Genomic DNA, 20,340 nt, shown 5'->3' with positions numbered 1-20,340 from the left:
TTTAGTGTATTTTGTTCATAATTTATCAACATCAATACATAAAATATATAAATACTAAAGAAATGCTATACAGAATGAAATGCTAACACATCCGCCTAGCGTGATCATATGAACACGCCACCTAACGATGAAACCGTGAAAAGTATGAGCTTAATATTTTGTAGTTATGTTATACTATGGACCTGAAGTGATTTAGACGAATTTCCATGAAAGCGGACGAAAAAAATAATTTCGGCGTTAAAGGGTTAAGGTCGTATGCCCAGAAATACAATCTAACAACGGACTGCTCAGTGCGATCCTATCAGATGTTGTGCGCTCAGATATTCAACCAGATGACAGACTGCACGGCGCGAACCTATCGGAGGCCACACACTCACATGTAAATACAGCTGCCTCCCTACCAACCAATGCAGTCGCCAGCAGGATACAGAAGAGAGTACTTAGATGATGCCACAGAAGATGACTATTGCAGCAGTAGTCGAAACATCTGGCAGGAATGAGAACAGTGGACCACAGCAGAATAGGCCGAAAGATTTTGATTATATTGACTCCGTCCGTGAAAGACTTCATGCTTTGATAACTAACTTCAACGAGGAGGATATTTATTGTTGAAGTCGTCAATCTGAAATGCTTCACAAGAAGAAATCCCATGTACTGTTCTCAATACGTCAGCTACCACCAGAGGTTTCGGAGGAAATACGTCATGACTGTTCCAAGATACTCTGCGAGGCCAAATTACCAAAACGTAATCTTAGCAAAAAGGAGGGACTTGCCCTAAAGAATTTAAAAGCCGACAAAAATATCACTTTAGCAGCAGACAAAGGTAATGCTATGTTATCTTGAACACTGCGGATTATAAACATAAGATCAAAGAACTTCTTGATCCTTCAGTCTACAAGAAACTTCACCGCAATCCGACTATGGGTATTCTGTGCAAGACCAATACTCTGGTTAAGAAATTTTCTATTTTACCAGAATACAGTATAAGAAACTGAAGAAATCAGAAGCTTTATCTCCAAAACTGTATGGTCTTCCTAAGATCCATACGCCTGACCGTTTTTTCTTTTTTTTGCTATGGGCTTTACGTCGCGCCGACACAGATAGGTCTTATGGCGACGATGGGATAGGAAAGGCCTAGGAGTTGGAAGAAAGCGGCCGTGGCCTTAATTAAGGTACAGCTCCAGCATTTGCCTGGTGTGAAAATGGGAAACCACGGAAAACCATTTTCAGGGCTGCTGATAGTGGGATTCGAACCTACTATCTCCCGGATGCAAGCTCACAGCCGCGCGCCTCTACGCGCACGCCTGACCTTCTTCATCCCATCGCTAGTGCCATTGGCTCTCAAGCTTATGAAGTCGCAAAATATTTAGGCAACTTACTGCAACCTTACGTAGGAACTAAAGACACTAAAGACTCGCATATCAGAGACTCTGCCCATTTCATAGACTGCCACACTTGTGAGTACAACCGGGGATGTACTCGTCAATCTTGATGTCGTCTCACTGTTCACCCTGGTACCAATCAAGGATACTCTTGAACATATTGAATTACTTTTTCCAGGTGAGACAATAGTTTTATTTTAACATGTACTTACATTTTTTCAATGGAAACATGAATTTTATGAACAGACCGATGGTGTTGCCATAGGAAGCTCGCTTAGCCCTGTTATTGCTAACTTTTACATGGAGTTCTTTGAAGGGGAAGCTCTGCAGACTGCTTTAAATAAACCCAGTTGTTGGTTACGTTACATGGATGACACTTTTGTGATATGGGACATGAAGAGGAGGTGCTTGATCGCTTTCTTACACATCTGAATAGCATTCATCCTTGTATACAATTCACTGTGGAGAAGGAGAAAGATGGGGAATTAGCCTTCCTGGATGTGCTGGTGAAAAGGAAGAACGATGGATCCCTAGAACATCAAGTATATTGAAAACCAACACACACAGATCGATACTTTAAAAAAAGATGCCAATCACCATCCTAGCCAGAAGCGCGCCATGATGAAGACCTGAGTGGACTGTGCTCTTCGTGTCTTACAAGAGGTCAGGAGGGCACTCCATCCCAGAAGACAGCCAGCTGACAAATTAGAACCACCCAAGAAGAAAGGTATCGCTTTTTTTTCCATATATTCGGGATATTATGGGCCGTATTGAAAGGCTCCTTAAACATGATGTTAAGACCATTTTTCAGCCGACCCAACAGCTACGAAATATGTTACGTTCTGTCAAAAATCTTTGCGACCCTCTCAATATCTACTGGAGTCTATACGATGCCGTGCAGCTGTGGAGATGTTTATATTGGCACAACTGGCAGAAGTGTAAAGATTCTCCTGACGGAGCACAAAAGGAACTGTCACTTGAGGAATACGACAAGTCAGAAATAGCAGAGCATGCACTACTTGACGGAAAGCATGAGATCTGTTTGAGGATATTGATATACTGGCCACAACATCCCACTTTCATGCCTGCCTCTACAGGGAAGCTATTGAAATACACAACCATCATTTCCCCTTATCCAGCTCCTGCCAGGTAGGGGTATTTATGGCACTTCTCCATCTTCCTCTTTTCCTCCACCATTCCTCTTCTACGATCTTGTCCCAGTCTGAATAATATAAAACTTGTGAACACAAGATTTTGTGTATTTCAATAGCTTCCCTGTAGAGGCAGGCGTGAAAGTGGGATGTTGTGGCCAGTATATCAATATCCTAAAACAGATCTCATTGTGTTCTTGAGGAGGCTTTGATTAAAGCAAAGGCTTTAGAGTCAGCACTGGAAAAACCTATTCAATACCAAGGACCTGCTTTAGTTAATACTGTCTAGGAGCATAGTTTCTTAGTTCATCTCATCCAATCGGTGACAGACGTGAATGTAGCTCGGCGGGTAGTGAAATATCAGGCGAGGTTGTCGCTGCAACAACAAAGAAATGCTACTTTTGTGGACTTAATTATCACAACAGGAACTCTTGTCCAGCAAGGGAGGCCATTTGCTGTACCCGCTCAAAAATCGGCCACTATGCAAAGGTGTTTAAGAGTTCAAAATCTTCAAGCTCCACCAAATCTTGCGATTGTCATACCATACTTTTAGCTTCAATTTCTTCAATGGGCTGTTTATCTAAAGCTAAATTACCCACCCATTTGAATGGAACGAAGACCAATGCCCTTGTGGATACGGGCAGTTCAACAAGTTTTATTTCCGAGAAGCTGGTCCAAAACCTCAAAGTACCTATTTCTGCTAGTGGTCTCACTGTCACTATGGCTTCAACGTCGCTTAGCTCTTTAGTGAAAGGAGCCTGCTCTGTAGAGGTAAAAACTGAAGATCCTCCATGAAGCTTTATGTCACCCTGGTAAAACACGGCTTAATCACCTTATTAAGCCGAAGAACTTGCCTTATTCACTGGAAGATATAAAGAAGGTCATATCAGCTTGTAAATTTGTGCTGAATTGAAACCAAGATTCATCAGGCATGAAGCTAATCTCGTCAAAGCTACCTGTCCCTTTGAGCGCATCAACATAGACTTTAAGGGACCTCTACCATCCAAATCTAGAAATCGTTATCTCCTCATAGCCTATTAGTTGATGAATATTCCAGATTTCCCTTTGCCTTTCCTTGCCCAGATGTCAACCCTGTCCACTGTTATTTCTAATTTTAAGCAACTTTTCTCCATATTTGGATTACCTTCATATGTTCACTCCGACCGAGGCTCAGCATTCATGTCCCAGCTGTTGGTGTGGTGACGAGCAGGACGACTCCATAAAATCCAAGAAGCAATGGCCAAAGAGAAAAATATGTTGGAGTTGTGCAGAAAACTATAGAATTCACCTTGAAGTCGAGGGGAATGGATATCCTACAGTGGGAAGAAGTTGTACATGATGCCCTCCATGCCATCAGATCACTACTATGTACTACTACCAATGAAACTCCTCATGAGCGGATGTTTAAGCACCAGAGAAAATCCAGTTATGGACACTCAATCCCCTCTTGGCTTCTGACTCCAGGTCCAATACTCCTAAGGAAGCATGTCAGGCAATCAAAGTATAGGCCACTCGTGGAAGAAGTTACTCTTCTTGAAGTAAATCCAGAGTATGCTCATATACAACACCAAGATGGAAGGGAAACTACAGTTTCGACTAGAGACCTGGCACCACTGTCTTCTCCAATAGGCATTTCTGAAGAAAACGGGGAAGAAGATCCTGGAGGAGTAATAGATGGACAATGGACAACATTCCCATGGAAGTCCAGAACACTGCCACACCCCTGCCTCATCACCCAGCTCCATGTGAGACAGAATCTCCTGAATCATCGGGGTCAGAAGAAAGGGGCCCAACCGCCTCTTCCACTCCTGACCAGCTACTGAGACGGAGTACAAGAACCCGTCGCTGTCCTGCCCACCTTAATGACTATTACCCAGGGGTGAATAATATAACTTTTATGTGATCTCTTTGACACTTCTTAATCCTGTTTTAAAGTTACCTTATTTGTATATTTTTCCTGACACTTTCTAGTCGGATGTTACTGTTGCCACTGAATTTGTTTATGTAGCCTACCAGTTGGTTGTCTTAAGTTTAATAAAACCTTATAAAAGGTAATATTACATGTTCATTCACTTCAAGCAGTACTGTAGTTTACATTTAAGTTTCGGCGGACTGAAGAACGTAAAGGTTATAAAATATAAAACTAGAGTAAACTAGAGTAAAACCATCAACAGCACCATGGATTTCAGAAATATTTTGGGTGCAGGTTTTCGGTGGTTCAACTTGTATATATGTATGAAGTATTTCTTGCAGCCCATGGCCATACATCAACCTGTAGGTCTATATATGACAGTTAGTTTAAGCTATTATTTAAAATTATATTACCATGCTAACATACCTTCGTAGGAGGCTGGGTTGTGTTGTTACGAACATGAACATTGCTAAAAGCAGGCAGACCAAACACACCTGCAATAAATATATAATAATTACTATAAAACAATGAAACACAACCTTTCTGTAAATACCCGTCCTGTTTTACGTTAATGAGGCTACAGATAGGCCTACACAATGGCAATATTGGAAACTATAAGAAACGGAAAAGTATTACCAATAGAAGTTAGCTATATACAGATCAGAACCTCAATCAAGAACATTTAAGTAAAATACAGGTCGCTTTCAAGTAAAATTACGTAACAGTTATACCCTTATTAATTTACTAACCTAACACTTATAGGTCGTCACCGATATCACCGAACTCCGTGATGGTTAGCAACTTAATCCTATGTAAAACATAATATAATCCTACAATTGCTAGTTTTTATCCTATAAGAATAGTTTTTACAAATCATTAAAAATATTCTCGAAGTCTTACCAATTTGTCCTTTGCAAATTGGATTCCATCGCACAAGAGCACCCGCCATCTTCTTGCGGTGTAAGATGAAGATCTTTGCACGTCAAGTACAGGCTTAATATACATAGTTAATTTTGTAAAAGAAAATTAGTCTAATTAATAATTTCTCCAAGAAATAAGTATTTTTTAAAATATATGTATTTACATTTTATAGATTCATAATAAGTTTGAATTTCACATTACACATAATGGTATTTTGATCTTGATTCAACAGCTGATTCTAAGTCCAAGATCAGCTGTTACAAGGCTGTTATCGTGATATAATAAACATGGCAGCAGTTCTACCACCGGTAACGCGACTGTCATCAAGAATTATACGCATTTTGGGATGTAATCCCGGACGCATGACTCTTCAGGGTACCAATACTTACGTAATTGGTACAGGAAAAAGGTTACCTGTATTCTATACTTATGCTAATTCTTTAAGGTTGAAAATGGGGTTTCTTTGTGTTACACAGGTGAACCAAAACATAACCATCTTCAGTGGCATATAAGCTGAAGAGAATAGATGTTCCAATTATTAATTTTCATTTAATCTTGTAGACCTTTCGAAATTATCAGTGTTTGATGGACAGTATTTTTTAATACTAGAATTTGTGCAACTTAATACTTTTCACTCATAATTTTGCAGACATTGTTTTCTAACGAAATGCATTACGGTACTTCGTTTAGGCCATTGATCGTAGTACCTTCACAGTTTTATATCTTTATTCTTCATCTTTCATACTCGCTTTGTACATTTCCTTAGTTAGTTTTTAAATTTCCATTCCCCACCCTGAGGGGGTGGGGCGGGCCACCTAGAGGGTGTCGCTCTCTCTCTGGCCAGGAGAGATGACGGGGTTGTAGGGAAGTGTTTGGAAGAAGGAGATGGGAATTGTGGTGTGGAAAGTAAAGGAGATAAGATGATGGGGCCGCTTGGCTAAGATATATATATCGTCGCTGCCGGGACAAAACCTCCTATGTGAAAAAATTTAGCATAGAACTTTGGCCGGTAAGGTTCTGTCATCTAAGGTGCAATATCGTGTGCATATTGTCAAGGCATTCTCGCTCTTCATAATGTATGTGCTGCGGGTCAGTATATCTCCAAAAATATTTTTGGTTTTGTCCCGGCAACGACGATATGCTTTATTGAGTGATTAGAACATAGTTACATAAGATAATACATACAGAGTAAAGAGAGTTAGAAAGATGTGCAGGGGAAAATGTGAAGAGCAAAGAGGCTATGAAAGGAGGAGAAGTAAAAGGTGGAGATTGTCGGAGGAAAGCTTATGTAGTGAAAAAGAACTAGGTGAAGGTGGGTTAAAATGCAAATTGGAAGTATGAGTTTGGGGAGGAGGGGCTGACCGGGGACGCCAACGAGGAGAGGGAGTTACAAGTAACTAATCTCAGTTTGTTCCGTATTGAAGATAACAATAAGTAAAATTCTTTCAAGAATAAAATTTACCTTCATCTTCATGTAGGATTTAATCACTACAGAATATAATTGTATTGAATAGGTGGACACAGTAAATTTTATTCTTGAAAGGATTTTACTTAGAGGAGAGGGAGATCGGTTCAAGGGTTGGGGAGGAGAGAGGGAAGGTTCAACGCGATGATGGCGGCCGTAGAGATTCAATCCTATGTTGATGAGGCGTTGTACGGACTCACGCGTCAGGAGATGAAGGCGCAGCAGGTATGCAGGTCCATCGGCGTTGAAGATGCGGATGGCGTGTTTTACCGGAAGTCCTGATTGGCGAAGGTTGTGGACGATGAGATCAGAAGGGAGATCGGGCTCGACCCCTTGTACGATGCAGCTGTAAGTTGTCCGTTGTTCTGACTGTGGTGGCGGCAACGATAGGCGTTGTCCTGGAGTGGCGTTAGTTTCCTCGGCGGGCAACTGAGGCTGTGCGGGTTGTTGAACACGGGAAGGAGAAGGAGGGGGAGGAAACGTCATTAAGGGAAAAGGATGGGACATTACATTAGTTGTGAAAGGAATGTTAGAGGAGTTGTGCACAGAAGTGGCGGTGACAGTATTGGTGGTGATGACTGGGGAGGAGGGTGCACTCGAAGGTAGGGGTGGTTGGCGGTATGGAGGAGGCGTTGTTGCTGCAGGCGAAGTAACTGGTGTAGGCATTTCTTGGACATTGGCGGGGAGCTGTGCCATGATGTGTTGGGGCGTAGTTATCACTCGATGAAGACAATGGCGGATCAAAGCTCCATGATGAACGAGGTGGTCACGGTCAGCTGAAAAGGGCAAATATAGCAGGACGTCTTCTGCAGGTTCTGAGCCGTTGAGGAGCCTGGAGGCATAATGGACACCAGATGGGCGAAGGTCATGGAGAGTGTCCACGTCCGGGATGACTAGGTTGACATCACAAACTATACAAGTGAACATATCGGGAAGGCCGACCTCCAACTCGGTGCCAGCCTATTTGTTTTATTAGGGTCGGCGGGTGCGAAGTACAGATGAGGCGTCACCCAGCCGAAGAAAGAATGAGAGAGTTCCCAGATTTTGTGGTGCAGGGCGGCAAGAAGTCACACATACATTTCCTTAGGCGATTCAGCAGTTTTGTCACCAGCACTCATGATTGTGTCCTTCAGATATTGAACTCTGTTGGCAGTTTGAACAAAAGAGGGCTATACCGGTGTAGTTTAATGAAGTATGCGGACTGAAATTTTTGTTGTGGCCTCTCTTTTCAAAAGGTAGCAATGAAGTAAAGCAAGAGTGTTAATGTGAGATATAGGATGCATACCTTCAAATTACTTTGTGAGAAAGTTTAAAGAAGAAGGAGATTCCAAGTACTAATATACATCACATCACTTGCTTGTTGTTTAAAGGGGCCCAACATTAAGGTTATCGGCCCCAAGAACTGAGTTGAACTGACCCATCAACTTCATAGACTTCACTGTCGCAAAAAATAATTACCAGAAATACAAACTGAGGATATGCAGGAGGTTCTGTTATCTGCAATATCCTTCCACAATTGCTGCTGAATTTGCTGGATGCACTGCCACAAAGGCAATCTGTTGATGAACATATCAGTAATGTCAGGTTCAGGAATGGTTGTAAGAGGGGCACGACTTAAGTAGTAAGTGATAAATAACTACAGTCCACCCCCCATGGCACTACAGCCCTTGAAGGGTCTTGGCCTACCACGTGACCGCTGCTCAGCCCGAAGGCCTGCAGATTACGAGGCGTTGTGTGGTCAGCAAGAGGAATCCCCTCGGCCGTTTGGCTTTCTAGACCGGGGCCGCTAACTCACCGTCAGATAGCTCCTCAATTCTAATCATATAGGCTGAGTGGACCTCGTACCAGCCCTCAGGTCCAGGTAAAAATCCCTGACCTGGCCAGGAATCGAACCCAGGGCCTCCAGTTAAGAGGCAGGCACGCTACCCCTACACCATGGGGCCGGCAAATAACTACAGTCATTGGGGTTTATTTTTCCCTCTGAGTAAGTTGTTTGTGCATCCCTTGTAAAACACACCACCTCAACCACTGCAAATTTGGTTGCGAAAGGCAGAGCTGGAGACAAGATTTCGTAAGTTCACCATTTAACAGTTGTATGAAAGCCCTTAATCAATCACCACTGATTTGCATTTTGGGGGCATTCGCCCAGGTGGCAGATTCCCTATCTGATTTTTACCTAGTCTTTTCCTAAATAATTGCAAAGAATTTGGAAATTTATTGAACATCCTCCTTGGTATATTATTCTAATCCTAACTCCTGTTCCTATAAACAAATATTTGCCCCAATTTGTCCTGCAGTGGTAACTAGCACACCTACCAAGACGCATGGCTAGTGCACTACTACTATTACTACTAAAACGTTTTCATTCCTCTCCTGAAGGGGGAGGCGGGCCTCTGAGACAGAATCACCGTCTCTCAGACTGGGAGATTTGTCGCAGCAAAGCAGATGCTCGGAGAAGGTGAGGGGTTTGGTGGCCGTGGCCTATACTAGGAACTGTCCCGACATTCATCTTAGTGCAGGAGAATGGAAGACCATGGAAAACCATTCTCAGGACAGCCAATGGTTGGGGCCAGCCGTGTTCAGTTTCCCGAATATAGAGGTGTAGAGCCACGTTAGAGCCATGACCACCCCACCTCTGCTCGGTTGGCCGGTCGGAGTGCAGAGCTGTTGGACCACGGACCAGCCATGGCCTCTTGTGGGCCGAGACCTACTCTGCATCCACCAACGAATGTACAAAGTTCTTTTATTCCTGTCCATTTTCAGCTAAAATAGTAGCTCTTAGGCCTTTGAATTTTAATTGTTGGTTGACTTGAGAGTTGGGTGAGTTCGTATGTTTTGTACATACGTTGTTTATTATTATTTGGTTCTGGCGCAGAGGTCACCGGACCCCCAAGGGGCAACCCGAGGAGAGACCCGCACCGCACTCCCCCATAGTTTTCCCGTGCTATCGCCCGTTTATTGAAATCTTTTTTGTACATGTTATTTACATAATTTACATGGTATTACATACATTGTATAAATTTATTTTCTTATTTATTTTGTATGCCTCTTGTTTGGCTTAAGTCTTTGAGTCCATTTCTTGATGTTATTGTGTATTTTTGATACAATTGTGGTAGTACTATTGATCATATGTTTCTTAGGAATGTCATAAGTCGTACTGGTCACTGTTGGTGAGTCAGTCAGTGTTGTCAACAATGTGGTAGTAGTAAACATGTGGTCATTGATATTTTGGTCTCGTCTTACGAGTGGTTTACTATTAAATACAGTATTCTAAGTGGATTGAGATAGCTAATAATAATATTAATAATAATGATAATATAGTGTTAATATTTGTATATTTATAATAGTAATATTTTTGTATGCAGAAATAATAAAAAAGGAAAAATAATGATAATCATAACCATCATGATAATAAATTTGTAACACTTATTTCGCGCTGACATTATCACTTACTATTTGGTATTACTGGTGACTTCACTTTCGCTTGTTATTTGTGACAGCACTTCTGGTGCCTTTGTTGGCCGGTACAGTATACAGGTGATGTGCCATCATGGCCAGGAGCATCTTGAACTATTGCATTGTTGTAATTGTTGAAACTTTGGGACCGTGACAATGAAGTGTAGGTGGAAGTTATGTGATGGGTGGAGGAAAGAGATGAGAATATTCAGGTGTACGGTTGTCATTTAGGATTGCGGTGGCTAGAGGTGAGAGTGAGAGGGTTTCTCTTATTATAGGGTTATTATGGAGGGTGCCTCTTGTCAGATATTGAAGACGTAGTGTGTGTACATTTGACGTAATTTTTGGGAAGGTATAGTAAAGGATGAAATTGGCAGAAGGTGTGCTATACATATAGCGTGACGGTCGAGTCTATTGAGTCTAACGTATTGAGTTGGGTGAGCAGTAATCCATGTCAGGGAGGCGTAGGTTATTAAGGGTGGGATGAAAGTCTTATAAATGTTAATCATTTGGGTGGGTTTTAGTCCCTAGGTGAAACCCGTCAGGGATCAAAGTGCTTGGAAACGATTAATAGCTTTTCTATGGATATCTGCAAGGTGGTGGTTCCCTTGCAGATTATTTTGAAGTGTAATTCTTAGATATGTTAGTAGGTTAGTTTCAATGAAGGGTATATTATACATTGTTATGTGGACTTCGTGACATGCAGGGCAGAGACGGGATTTATTTCGGAAAACAACGAATTGGGTTTTGGTAGGGTTAATGGAGATGTGCCACCGGTTGAGCCAGGTTTCAAGAGTGTTCGGGTATTTCTGTAGTCTATTGTTAAGGGAGGTATAGATAGGGCTGAAGGCCATTATGGCAAGGTCATTAGCATATTGATAGAGTCGTAGTGGTGGTGCTGGATGTGGGATATTGTACGTGTATAGTGTATAAAGGAAAGGAGAGAGAATGGGTTCCATTAATATTAATTACGGCTTTCCTAGATTTAAGGTAATTAAATATCAATCTTATAATGGTGATGGGGAGGGGGAGATGACTAATTTTGAATATAAGTCCTTCGTGCCAGACAGAATGGAAGGCTTTGTTAACATCTAGACATATTAGGGCGGCTGGTTTACGGGATTTGATGTAGGGGTTTACAGAGGATGTGATGTGGAAGAGGTGGTCTTGGGTGGAAAAGAGGGGTCTGAAACCAGCTTGGGAGAATGGGAGGAGATTGAGAGGGTGTAAATATCTCGTCATTCTTTTATACAATATTCCTTCAAAAATTTTACTGAGAACTGTGAGGAGTGAAATTGGTCTATAGGAATGAATATCAGATGGGAGCTTGTTAGGTTTTAGCGATAGTGATATGATAGATTCACACCAGTGTTCTGGAAAAACACCAGTATATAGCATAGTGTTTTAGATAGAGCAAAGGATGTGGATAAGAATGAGTGGAGCTTCCTTAATGTGACAGTAGGTGATGTTATCTGGGCCAGGAGCGGTATTACATTTGCAGTGTAAAAAGTTTAGATTTCTTGAGGTGTGATTGGAGCGTTAAATGGGTGGGAGTAATCTACTTCATGGAAATGATTGAAGGAAGGTTGTAGATGGGGAAGATCTGGGTTATTATATTGGAGTATTGTAGGTTCTTCAGGGTGTTCGTATCGTGGTATTTGTGGGGGAGAAAATACATTAGAATAGTGGTCGCCAAAGACGTCTGCCTTTTCCTTATATGTAGTAGGAGGGTTGGGAGCAATATTTATAGGGTAGGTAGGCCGAGGTTTGTGAGTTTTAGTCAGTCTTCAAAATGTAGTCCAGAACTTTTTGTCATCGTGCATATCAGAAAGTTCTGAGCATGCGGTAGTCCATTGTTTTTGTTTTATCAATCAATACTGATCTGCATTTAGGGCAGTCGCCCAGGTGGCAGATTCCCTATCTGTTGCTTTCCTAGCCTTTTCCGAAATGATTTCAAAGAAATTGGAAATTTATTGAACATCTCCCTTGGTAAGTTATTCCAATCCCTAACTCCCCTTCCTATAAATGAATATTTGCCCCAGTTTGTCCTCTTGAATTCCAACTTTATCTTCATATTGTGATCTTTCCTACTTTTATAGACGCCATTCAAACCTATTCGTCTACTAATGTCAGTCCACGCCATCTCTCCGCTGACAGCTCGGAACATACCACTTAGTCGAGCAGCTCTTCTTCTTTCTCTCAATTTTTCCCAACCCAAACATTGCAATATTTTAGTAACGCTACTCTTTTGTCGGAAATCACCCAGAACAAATCGAGCTGCTTTTCTTTGGATTTTTTCCAGTTCTTGAATCAGGTAATCCTGGTGAGGGTCCCATACACTGGAACCATACTCTAGTTGGGGTCTTACCAGAGACTTATATGCACTCTCCTTTACATCCTTACTACAACCCCTAAACACCCTCATAACCATGTGCAGAGATCGGTACCCTTTATTTACAATCCCATTTATGTGATTACCCCAGTGAAGATCTTTCCTTATATTAACACCTAGATACTTACAATGATCCCCAAAAGGAACTTTCACCCCATCAACGCAGTAATTAAAACTGAGAGGACTTTTCCTATTTGTGAAACTCACAACCTGACTTTTAGCCCCGTTTATCAACATACCATTGCCTGCTGTCCATCTCACAATATTTTCGAGGTCACGTTGCAGTTGCTCACAATCTTGTAACTTATTTATCACTCTATAGAGAATAACATCATCCGCAAAAAGCCTTACCTCCGATTCCACTCCTTTCCTCATATCATTTATTTATATATATAAGAAAACATAAAGGTCCGATAACACTGCCATGTCTGGTGGGAGGAGGGCGAGTGTGTTGGTTACGTAGGATATTTTAGGGATGGTAATGATTGCTGGTGCGTGGTCTGAGTCTATACATAGAGCTTTTTCTATTACTGGATTGGTAGAGAGGGAGGGTGATACAATAAGTAAATCAGGAGTAAAGTTGGAAATAGGATGGGTGTGAAAGGGGAAGGGAATCTGTACTCCCCGGATTTGAGAAATGACTGTATTAAAATTATTAGATTGTGTTACATTGTACAAATTAATATTAATATCGACCACAAATATGTAGTTATGAAAACTTGAATCTATGTATTTAATGAAATCTCCTGGAGGGGGAGATCTGGGTGTAAGGTACATTGTTACTATTGCTATGGTGGTATTGTTTGGAAGATCCATTTCTATTATTAAGAATTTTGTGAAGTTGTTTGGAAAAATATAAGAGAAAGGTTTAGTTGTTTCTGATTCCTATGGCCACACCTCCTCAAGCTTGTTTTGGTCTATCCGCTCTATGAAGGTGGTATAACGTAAATTGTGGCCTTTGTTTATGAGTCAGAAATGTTTCATTTAAAACAAATATATCCGGGTCGTACAGTGAAAGGAAATTGTCCAGCAGAGCACGGCTGGTGTTCAAAGAGCCGATGTTAGTGAAGTATATTTTAACCATTAATTAATTATAGGGACAGCGTTTAAGGGGAAGAGTGCATAGTGCATTTTATTCTCCGAGTACGCTATGTCCACATGAGTGTTAAACACCAGTCGTGCTGCCATCTGGACTTGAGATAGAATATGGGGACGGTTAAAGGGAAGGACATTCTCTAACACCATACTTAGGAATCGTATGATGTTCTCAGAGCTGGGAGAGGGGAGTGCAGGTGAGGAAGTGGGGGTGGAGAGATCCTGGGAGGTTTCTGGTTGGGTGGGTTCTGCGTCAGGCCGGGCTTTACACTTATGGGAAAAAGTGGGATGTGGAAGGTTACAATTTACACATATCGGAGACGAGTTATGGGCACAGTTTTGGGTAGGATGCTCCTGCCCACAAATAGCCCATACCTCTGGGTGCACACACAAGGTTCCTGGAGCGTGGTCGTACCTTTGGCATCGATTGCACCTGATCTTCTGGGACCGTGAGGATCATGAAGGATCCACTAGATGCCTGCGATGGTAGATGGCGGCGGCGCTCCACAGTAGGCCATCCAGCAATTTACATCCCTGGATAGTATTCGTATCAAGGAAGTTGGACCCTGGTTGTTTCAGATCCTGATGACCTTGCAGATCTGATGACCCTCTAGTTGTAGCCAGGCGGCGATCTCGTCCTCTGTCCAGTCCCATGCCACTTGGTAGGCCAGCACAGATAAGATTGGTGTGGGGCGTGAAGGAAGGGCTCGCCTGCTTGGAGCTTGCTGGGTGATGTTGACTGCCCTCGCATGCAAACCAAATTGCTGAACTCCAATAACTGTTATTAGGTGATTGTAGAATGGCTTTGAGGTGTGTATGTTGAGTAGCCGCCCCGTGTTCGTTGAATTTCTGTGTCGTAGCTGGCGAAGTTCTGAGTAAACCTTGTTATAATTTGGTAGATAGCTCTGGTATTCGCTTTGGGTGGGTCTGTATGCATCATCTTGATGACGTAGAAATGTGGTGGTGGCATGGGTACTGGAGTTGCGACACTTCTCTGCCTGATGGAGGGTGCCAACGCAGGATTTTTAGCCGCTTGGGCATAACTTCGAACGTTAGTTGGCATGAACTCCAGTGTTCGCTGTGGCGATCTCTGTGGCATATGGAAAGGCACTTTAATATTTGCTTCTTCTATATCTTGTTGAAGTGGTTGGATGCCTGACATCAGAGAGCCCAGTGGAGTTAGGTTTTGTACCACTGAGCTAGGCGAAGTGTATGTAGATCCGAATGTTGCTGACTCTGTGTCTTTGGAAGTGCTTCCATTGCAACGTTGCTTACGTTCGGAGGTTGGTGATGGAGTTGATGCATTTTCCCTGAGACGTGATGTTCTCGTCATTTCGGTTTCCATCTCTGAAGCACTTGGCGGTAATGGTGGCGAAGTGTTACTCATTGTTACCACCTGATTATTTACGTTAGAACTTTCTTCTTTCTCTTCCACCTGCTGGTTGATTGCTGAACTTGGAGAAGTAATTAAACTGCTTCATAGTGACATCTACTGGTACCGACAGGAGTGCATCCACCAACTACTGTGGGGCCACTTACAGCCACCGGCAATGCCAATGCACTATGAGAGGCTTTGTCTCATTTACAAAACTTGATGCCTGCCAATCATCAGATGATATAGATATTGATTTCTATATGGAACCTGAAATATTTGTCCCGAATGAGCAAATTCATAATTCCAGTATAATTGGTGCCCTATTGGACATTATAAATTTTCCAGCTCTCATTCCTAGTTGCCAGCATTTCGCACCAATATGCCAATTTGGGATCAACGGTTGGTAACTTGCTCACCTACCAATACGCATGGCTAGTGTTTACCATGGAGGCAACTAATCAACTTTCTAAGTAGTAGTAGTAATAGTAGTAAAACTACTAAAATGTTTTCATTCCTCCCCTGAAGGGAGAGGCAGGCCTCTTAAACGGTGATGCCATCTTTCAGGCCAGGAGATTTGTGGAGAAGGTGAGAGGATTGGTGGTCGCGGCCTAACCTAGGAACTGTCCTGGCATTCGCCTTAGTGCAGAAGAATGGAAAACCACGGAAAACCATTCTCAAGTCAGCCGACGGTGGGAACCAGCGCCTCTCCATTTCTCAAATGCAGAGGCGTAGAGCCACGAAAAGCTGCGGCCACCCCTCCTCTACTCGGTTGGAGTGCAGAGCCGTCGTACCAGCCAAAGCCCACTCTGCAACCGCCGACCTACCATGGAGGCCACTGTGCAGGCAACTTGAAGCCACCAGCAGTGTCAATGCACTATGAGAGACTGTCTCATTTACAAAAATTGATGCCTGCTAGACCATTTGATGATATAGATATTGATTTATAATGTCCAATAGCGGACCATTTATATTGGAATTATGAATTTGCTCATTCCGGACAAATATTTCAGGTTCCATATGGAAATCAATATCTACATCATAAATGGTATGTTCCGAGCTGTCAATGGAGAGATGGCGTGGAATGACATTAGTAGACGAATAAGTTTGAGTGGTGTTTTTAAAAGTAGGAAAGATCACAATATGAAGATAAAGTTTGAATTAAAGAGGACAAATTGAGGAAAATATTACTTTATAGGAAGGGAAGTTAAGGATTGGAATAAATTACCAAGGGAAATGTTCAGTAAATTATGAAATACTTTGCAGTTATTTAAGAAAAGACTAGGTAAAGAGCAGATAGGAAATCTGCCACCTGGGCGACTACTCTAACTGCAGATCAGTGGTGACTGATTAAAGTAGAAATGCATACTTCACTTATTTCTAAGCACACTTAAAATATAGAGTAACATTTTGGGTTATTTTGCCAGATGTTTTAAGTACTTTCAGGATTTAAAAAAGAGCACTTAGAATATGATGAGTTGTAACTAGAGAATCTTGCAGACCCCTATTCAAAACTATAAACATCCTCGCATTATACTATATCTTTGAAAGTATTCTGTTTTTTGAAAATAATTTCATGAACAAAGACAGTTCCCTAAAAATAAATAGCTGTATTCATAGTCATAACGTCATAACATAAGGCACAAACAAAACTTTCATATCTTACATGCAAAAACAAGTATACCAAAAAGGAACATTTCACATACCAATCGAATTATACAATAAACTACCACAGAACATCAAATTAATAATAATAATAATAATAATAATAATAATAATAATAATAATAATAATAATAATAATAATAATAATAATAATAATGTTATTTGTTTTACGTCCCACTAACTACTTTTTAAGGTCTTCGGAGACGCCAAGGTGCCGGAATTTAGTCCCGCAGAAGTTCTTTTACGTGCCAGTAAATCTACCGACACGGGGCTGTCGTATTTGAGCACCTTCAAATACCACCGGACTGAGCCAGGATCGAACCTGCCAAGTTGGGGTTAGAAGGCCAGCGCCTTAACCGTCTGAGCCACTCAGCCCGGCGATTATCAAATTTGCCCACAAAATAAAAAAGATTTGAAAGATTATTTTATGATCTGTAATTTTGACAATGGCCACAGTTAGTCCGTATTGATTTTAATCAATGTTACATATTAAGGATCCACCTTGTCAATAGAATACAATACCTAGTTTATCATCTAACACATATTGATATACAAGTACATGTTTTGAGAATAAAATAGCATTCTCTTCTTCAGCTTCTGGTTAAAATCACTTAAGTACATTAGACCTGTTAAAAATTGTACAGTAAGATTAGAATATACATAACTATTCATTATACAAAATTATTTATATGTTCATAATGATTTATTTGTTGTACATAATGATTTACTTGTTTTATATCGTATAGCTTTAAGATGTATCCAATATCAAAATGTACTTTGTATACATGTATTTGATTTGATGGAAGAATAAATATACTGTACTTTAACCTTATGCCCCATAGCCTCATATTCGTGCAGAAAATGATAATAGTCATGTTTAAATGAGGGCTGCTTACTGGAACACTGCTCTAGTCAGTCTTGATATGGTATGATTGAAGGAGTTTCCCAGAACCTCAGGTTTCTGCTTGAGGGGTAAGTGAACTATAAATCTACCTATTTCATCTCTAGTTGTATTCTCTGCAAAGTACTTTACAGAGGCTCTCTCTTCCCTTGTCATGGTTGACGATGTAAGCTCATCTATTTCCCATAACTGCTGTAGCTCAGTGTCTAACCTGTCCTCTGTCTTTAAAAAACATATGATCACAGTAAGGCATTTCTCTTCATTACGATATCGTTCAGCTGTAATCCATCCTAGTTCATTGTCCTGAAGGATAGGATAGTCTGATATTCGAGTTTTGCGACCATGTTTCAGTAATGAAAAGAAATACTTTGCAGCTATTAACATTCAACATCCCCTGCCTGGAAGAACGTTGGGTCAGTGAGCTTCAAGTCAGTGGACAAGTTCCAGTGCTCATACTGAATTTAACTACTGGGCATGCTCTCTGTGATTCATGGAAAGACAGAGCAGAGCATACTAAAAGTGAAGTTAGTTACAGTGGATTGCAGTTGTAACTGAACACTGTACTTTGACTAAGATTTATACTGATTGATATAGGATTACTAAATTTCTTCATATCTAATCGCTGGGCTAGACTTTCAGTGTACAGATTAGCCTGACGGCCACTGTCGAGAAGTGCTCTGCTGACATGCAGTTGCGCTCTAGAATACAACACCTTGACCAAGCCAGCAGACAACAGAAACCCAACAAGATTTTTTGTTGTGCAGTGTGTGTGGGATGGGTTGGTATGCTGTATGTTGGTAGGCTGTACCTCACACTCTAGTTGCGCGGCTGTGAGCTTGCATCCGGGAGATAGTAGGTTCGAATCCCACTATCGGCAGCCCTGAAAATGGTTTTCCGTGGTTTCCCATTTTCACACCAGGCAAATGCTGGGGCTGTACCATAATTAAGGCCAAGGCCGCTTCCTTCCAACTCCTAGGCCTTTCCCATCCCATCGTCGCCATAAGACCTATCTGTGTCGGTGCAACGTAAAGCCCCTAGCAAAAAAAAAAAAAAAAACACTCTAGTTGAAAGGTTGTGTAAGGAGGTGTAATGCTGCCTACAGCATACCTTACAAATTTGTGATTTACATTCTTTGGTAGAATACTCTGTACACAAACAGTTAAAGCACAAATCCATTTTGTTAATTTTCCTCAGTCTCAAACATTTCACATTTTAAAGAAATAGCATGATTACTATGACAGTAAGAGCCCTTGATGTGACTGGTGGTGATGTAAATGTAGCATGCTTGATTATCGCATTGTGGTTTAGACTTACACCTGTCAGCTTGTTGCCTGTGCAATGTTGTAGTGTCCTATGAGATGGCAAAGTTTTCCAGTGCTTGCGATCTGTGCTCAACAAATGACAGCAAGTCATCAAGTGATGGAACCTGAGTATCTGTCTGTGATAACTCCCACTCTCGCCTAGTACTAACATCATGTCCCTGAGCATACAGTTTAGTCAGGATAACTTCATGCAATGGAGTGTCAAGTTGTAGGAGCTTGAGTGTAATGAAGTGACTTGAACATATTAGAGTATTGCAAAAGTTCTTTAGCTGTTTCTTTATATACTGATTTTAGGGCTAAGAGCTCCTCAATATGAGTGGCTACTATTAGTTTCTTGTTTTCAAGTCTGTCCTTCAACATTTTCTATGCTGCTCATAATAAGCCCGTGTGGGCTGCGGGTTAGAATTCACCCACGGTAACCTCTGCCTGTCGTAAAAGGCGACTTACAGGGGACCGAGCGGCCACCGGTATAAGTAGTCCCCCTCAATGTCGTCAACAGCCTCCTCCGAGGGTGGAAGAATGAATTGAGGTCAGGGCACTGTGTTGTCCTTGGGGTGAGAAAAATGTTGGTTAAGATGCCTGATGCTGGGGCGCCCATCGGAAGACCTTTTTGTTGGTAGATTTTGTTGTTAAACATAAAATAGTTATTGTTTAAGACAAAGTCTAGGACGATTAAAAATTCATTGATTTCCTGTAGGCTCAAGTGCCTAAATTGGATCAAATTCTCTTTAATAATGTTAATGGCTTCTTTTATTGGAATACTATTTTTAATATCATACGAGTGTATAACTGAGTACATGTACAGTGACAAACTGATACACAGTCACCATTGCAACAGTATAACACTACCGTATGCATATTCTGAGCAAGTTGGCATTGCGATTTGAGTCTCAAAGCTGTGAGTTTCCATACGGGAGATAGTGGGTTCGGGCCCCATTGTCGGTTGCCCTGAAGATGGTTTCCAATAGTTTCCCATTTTCACACCAGGCAAATACTGAGTCTGTACCTTAATTAAAACCATGGTTGCTTCCTTTTCTATCCCTGTCATCACCATGAGACCAATGTCTGTGCAACATAAAGAAAAATGCATATAACAACAGACCGAAACACATGTACCACGTGTTCCATGATTTCCTCAGCATGCACGCTGATGGAGAAGGTGTTCAAATTGGCTTAGAGCAGAATAAATCACTGTATTTTTTTCCAGCAACTTTATCCCATTTCCATTTTTTGGTATCTCTACTAGTAATGTACCAGTTGTCCTGTGGTGCCGGACCTTTGAATCACACTGGATAATCAATCTTTAA

General features: G+C 41.4%; 2 protein-coding genes across 3 annotated transcripts in view; one reads left to right on the top strand and one right to left on the bottom strand.

The window, feature by feature from the left end:
- Positions 1 to 5,429, bottom strand: part of ND-51 (NADH dehydrogenase (ubiquinone) 51 kDa subunit) — a 60,199-nt gene extending 54,770 nt beyond the window's left edge. Inside the window, exons 1-2 of the mRNA XM_067151521.2 lie at positions 5,346 to 5,429; positions 4,872 to 4,939 (exon numbers count right to left, since the gene is read on the bottom strand). Coding sequence (XP_067007622.2) covers positions 4,872 to 4,939; positions 5,346 to 5,394 — 117 coding nt within the window. The 5' untranslated portion in view covers positions 5,395 to 5,429. The remainder of the gene's footprint in view (positions 1 to 4,871; positions 4,940 to 5,345) is intronic.
- A 187-nt stretch (positions 5,430 to 5,616) lies between these two features.
- Positions 5,617 to 20,340, top strand: part of LOC136877464 (beta-lactamase-like protein 2 homolog) — a 48,496-nt gene continuing 33,772 nt past the window's right edge. Inside the window, exons 1-2 of one of the 2 annotated variants that reach the window (XM_067151523.1) lie at positions 5,647 to 5,775; positions 17,653 to 17,782. In XM_067151523.1, the coding sequence (XP_067007624.1) occupies positions 17,739 to 17,782 (44 nt within the window). In that variant the 5' untranslated portion in view covers positions 5,647 to 5,775; positions 17,653 to 17,738. Of the gene's footprint in view, positions 5,776 to 17,652; positions 17,783 to 20,340 lie in introns of both variants that reach the window. The other variant, XM_067151522.2, reaches the window with a different exon arrangement.

Source organism: Anabrus simplex, chromosome 7 (assembly GCF_040414725.1).
Source record: "Anabrus simplex isolate iqAnaSimp1 chromosome 7, ASM4041472v1, whole genome shotgun sequence".
NCBI lineage: Eukaryota > Metazoa > Arthropoda > Insecta > Orthoptera > Tettigoniidae > Anabrus > Anabrus simplex.
Note: the sequence above shows the minus strand (reverse complement) of the source record. Positions and strands in the feature narration are given on the sequence as shown.